Raw genomic sequence first — 2,953 nt, 5'->3', positions numbered from 1 at the left:
AGACGGGGGGAGGGGAAAAATGCAGCGCGGGGGGCAGGAAGCGAGGGGGGGGGGCGAAAAAGAAAAAAAAAAAAAGGGCGAAAGGACCAAGCCCCCGACACGCACTCGGTGCGAGCCAGGCCAAAGTCGCAGATGGCCGGCTCGAAGAGGGCCACCGCCGCGGCGGAGCCCGGCTCGGCGTCCGGCGAGGGCAGGCGCGTGGCCCGGAGCAGGATGTTGGCGCTCTTGATGTCCCGGTGGGCGATGCCGACCGAGTGCATGTCGCGCACGGCCAGGCCAATGCGCGACACAAAGTGGCACACCTCGTCCGGGGACAGGAGCCCGGCCTGCTGGCGGTTGCCCGGCGGCGAGCGGCCCAGCTGCCGGAAGAGCCCGGCGGCCAGGGCCTCCGGCTTGTGCAGGTACGATTGCAGGTCGCTGTCGTACAGGTGCGTGACGATGGTCCGCGGCCGGGAGGTGAAGCCAATCAGCCGGACCACCGAGTCCTTGAAGGCCAGCGACCAGAGCAGGGCCACCTCCTGGCGGAAGCGGTCGTTGTTCTGGTGCTCCGAGCGGCTGGCCTGGCCGGCCACATGCTTGATGGCCACGATCTCGGACCCGGCCCGGGCCACGGCATTCGGGTCCAGCAGCCGGCCGCGGTACACGGTGCCGGCGCCCCCGCGGCCGATGGGCTCCAGCTGCTGGACCTGCTGCGCCCCGTCGACATTCAGCTCCAGGAAGCCCGGGACCGACACCGACTCGCAGGTGTTCAGCACCGTGGCCTCGGTGTCGGTGTAGGTGGCATTGAAGATGGTCGAGCGCCGGTGGAGCTCCAGCTGCTCGAGCTCTTTCTGCCGGCGCGGGCGCCAGTACAGGAAGAACACCGCCAGCAGGAGCCCCAGCAGCAGGAGCACCACCACGGCGATGGGCACGGCGATGGCCGTGGCCCGGGTGGCCGCGCCGGTGGGCGTGCGCGCCGTGAAGCTCAGCACCCCGGAGCTGACCCCGGCCGCCGGGTGCACCGCGCGCACCTCCACCTCCACCGTGGTCGTCGGGGCCAGGGTGTGGCGCACGACCACGGCCGGCTCGTTGGTGGTCACCTGGTCGATGAGGGTCCGGCTGGCCGGGTCCGGGCTGTCGTACAGCTGCACCCGATAGGTGCTGGCATCGGGCGAGGGCTCCCACTCGAAGGACAGCAGCCGGCTGCTGGTGGTCACCGTGCCGACCAGCTGGCCGGGGCCCCGCGGCCGCGTCCAAATGAGCTCCTGGGTGAGGCCGGTCGCGGGGGCGGCGGCGGCGGCGGCGGCGGCGGCGGCGGCGGCGGAAGCAGACGTAGAAGCCGAGGCGGAGGCGGAAGCCGGCGCGCCCTCGCCCGGCACCAGGCGCACAACAAACTGCCTGGCCGCCGGCAGGTCGGCGATGCGGACCGCGGTCTGGCCGGGCGGCTGGAGGGCCACCTCCTCGAAGGTGATCTGCCCGGGGCTGGCCATCTGCACGCTGATCGGCGCCGCGGGGTCGGCCCCGGCGGCCGGGGTCCAGGAGATGGTGATCTCGCTGTCGGTGGACAGGTGGGTCACCTGCGCGAAGGCGGAGTCCGGCTCGCCGGGCGGGATGGCGGTGGCCCGGCAGAGGGCCGCCGGCTCCGCCGGCACATGGGTCTCCGGGTCGAGGTAGCGCTCGGCCCAGGTGTCCTGCGCCAGGCAGGCCAGCAGCGGGGCCCCGAGGAAGCCCAGCGGGCAGCGGCACACGCCGTACCCGCCGGCCGGCGTGTCCGGCCGCTCGATCCCATACACCGGGTCGACGCTCGGCCGGCAGAAGAACGGCCGGCAGGCGGTGCCCGTGGCGTTGTCCGTGTCCCACACGCCGCCGCGCAGGCAGGCCATGCGCCCGGTGCCGTAGTGCCCGATGGGGCAGGACCCGTTGTTGGACTGGCCGACCGGGGTTTGGGGGAATGTGCCATACTCCGGGGAGTCGTATGCCAGGCAGACGACGACTGCACATGGCGAAGCGCGCGCGGGGCAGGAGGGGGGGGCAGGGGGGGGAGCGAGAGACATATGTGCGGAAAGGGGGAAACACAAACAGTCAGAGGGAGACAGGCGACCGGGGGGGGGGGGGGGGGCCTCACTGGGGGGCGGAGAGGAGCGGGTGCACGCACGCTCGCAGGTGTCCACGATGGGCCCCCAGCCGTTGGGGGTGCATGCCCGGCGGATGCTGCCGGTATGCAGCGACGGGCAGGCGCGCACAGCATCCTGGCCCACGGGGACCTGGTTCCATAGGGCCCCGTCGGACTCCAGCTCGTCCGGGCTGCACGAGGAGCCTGTGCATACGTGTGTGGGCACAAGGCACGGGGCGGGGGCGGGGGGCGGGGGCATGCTGGCTCGGGTGAGGGGGGCGAGGAGGGACCAAGGGAACAGCGGGCCGGCGGGGGAGGGGGGAGGACGGCACAGCACGCACGGACACACTGGCCCTGGGTCATCGTGTGCGTCGAGGCGCAGGCGCAGCCGCCCTGGCGACAGGTTTGGTCCGCCTCGCACACTTGCACCCGGGCCACCATGAAGATGTAGTAGGACTGAACGAAGCGCAGGCAGCTGATCCCGTCAACCGGGCGTGCATGCAGGACCGTCTGGTGGCGGCCAAGACACGGGAAGAGCATCGGAAGGGCCGTGTGAGTGAGCCTCGCGCGACAGAGGGGCGGCGCGTGGCGGCAGGTGAGCAGGGGAAAGGTCGTCCCGGGCGCGTACGGCTTGGTTTTCCTTGAAGATGTGGGTGAAGAGGAACGGCATGTGGGAGGCCGGGAGGCCGGTCATGTGAATGGTGGTGCCGGATCTGCCATGGGTGGAGGCCGAGTCGCCGCGAGTAGGCATCAGTATGGTGGGGGGGGGGGAGCAGCAGAGGAGGATAGGCGCACTCGACGACGAATTGGTGGTAGCCGGGGAGGTTGCTGTTGGGCGAATCTCGCGACTGGACGGCATAC

General features: G+C 71.6%; 1 protein-coding gene across 1 annotated transcript in view; it reads right to left on the bottom strand.

The window, feature by feature from the left end:
- H696_05873 (serine/threonine protein kinase) overlaps positions 1-2,843 on the bottom strand; it is a gene marked incomplete at both ends in the record, with an annotated part of 3,570 nt that extends 727 nt beyond the window's left edge. The window contains 4 exons of the mRNA XM_009499669.1: positions 106-1,972; positions 2,135-2,296; positions 2,434-2,602; positions 2,721-2,843. Coding sequence (XP_009497944.1) covers positions 106-1,972; positions 2,135-2,296; positions 2,434-2,602; positions 2,721-2,843 — 2,321 coding nt within the window. The remainder of the gene's footprint in view (positions 1-105; positions 1,973-2,134; positions 2,297-2,433; positions 2,603-2,720) is intronic.
- Between the last annotated feature and the right edge of the window lie 110 nt (positions 2,844-2,953).

The sequence above is a fragment of the Fonticula alba genome, assembly GCF_000388065.1.
Source record: "Fonticula alba strain ATCC 38817 unplaced genomic scaffold supercont2.15, whole genome shotgun sequence".
In the NCBI taxonomy this organism is placed as follows: domain Eukaryota; order Rotosphaerida; family Fonticulaceae; genus Fonticula; species Fonticula alba.
Note: the sequence above shows the minus strand (reverse complement) of the source record. Positions and strands in the feature narration are given on the sequence as shown.